Source organism: Temnothorax curvispinosus, unplaced genomic scaffold (genome assembly GCF_003070985.1).
Source record: "Temnothorax curvispinosus isolate PA1 unplaced genomic scaffold, ASM307098v1 QBEX01000146.1, whole genome shotgun sequence".
NCBI classification, from domain to species: Eukaryota; Metazoa; Arthropoda; class Insecta; order Hymenoptera; family Formicidae; genus Temnothorax; species Temnothorax curvispinosus.
In genome coordinates, this window is record NW_020209926.1 from 1 (window position 1) to 1,165 (window position 1,165).

Sequence of the window (1,165 nt, forward strand, 5' to 3'; positions counted from 1 at the left end):
CCGATGGTAAATGTGACGAACAGAACCGGGATAATAGATGCAATATTCTTACTCAGTTAACGCAAAATAAGATAAATCCTAATAATGTCAAACTGTTAACTGATGATAATGCGGGGCTCGATTTCCTGACATTATGCGCAGTAAAGAAGTCAGAGGAAGAAATGTCTTCTGAAGCTGTGCCGGAAATGGATACGACTTACATTCCTGCGCCAAAACCAATTAAAGATTTGTTCAATTTTGTAGTGCCTAATATAGAAATTCTTAATAGTTTAGCTTTCTTAACGGAAGATAATTTAACGCAATGTAAAGACAATGAAGATGAGAATATTTATGACGCTAATGATTGTATTAATGTTGATGATGATAACGTTTGGTGCACTATACGAAATGAGAAGAGTGTTGATAACGGTGAAATAAGATTCGAAGATATACTTGATGAGAGTTCCGACTCGAATGAAGCAGCAGTTTCGTATCTAAACCATCTAATTACAGATATGGAGATAAATTCGATTAACACGAATAAAGCTTCTACATCTGAAATGAAAGAAAATAATGAAATTATAACTGGCACGAACACCGAATTGTCAACTAATGCACTAGAAGACCTGGAACCTTCCATATTTGAAAACATATTAAATGAATCATTTAGTTCAGTCGAAGACGATTTAGAAGATAAGGATGATACAGCAATGGGAAATACAGAATCTCCAAATTCTTCAAACGTTTCTATTCATGCAAGAGAAACCAATGTCACGCATGAGACTAACGTTGATACTTTTCATAACGAAGATAATGTTGCTAAAACTAATCAAAATCTATCATCATCTATGAAACTCGTTGAACCTTATCAAATGAAAAAAATTGTAAGTTTTATAGATGAAATACAAGATGTTGATTTTAATAGCGATGATGATATAAGTGAATTTGTTAAGTATGACTCAAATAAAAATAGATCAATGCGTAATTCCAAAACAGAAGAGAGTCTGTTGTCCATAACTCAAGCTATTGGCGAAATAGCACGAGGGAAAAAACATTTGGAAACATCAAGGACAGTAAGTAAAGAAGAATCGACTAACGAAGAAAGTAGTGGCTGGATTTCAGTCAATACTAAAAATGAAATTAAAGTTGGGAAAAGCGACACGAGTTCGAGAACAGACAACATCAC

The 1,165-nt window shown here is 33.7% G+C and overlaps 1 protein-coding gene across 1 annotated transcript; it reads left to right on the forward strand.

Annotated features, from left to right (window-relative positions):
• Nucleotides 1-5: 5 nt before the first annotated feature.
• Nucleotides 6-1,160, forward strand: LOC112459258 (protein PFC0760c-like; the record flags this gene model as incomplete). Its single annotated transcript, XM_025023325.1, has 1 exon — nt 6-1,160. A coding segment is annotated over one exon (1,155 nt), but the record flags the coding sequence as incomplete, so codon positions are not given.
• Between the last annotated feature and the right edge of the window lie 5 nt (nt 1,161-1,165).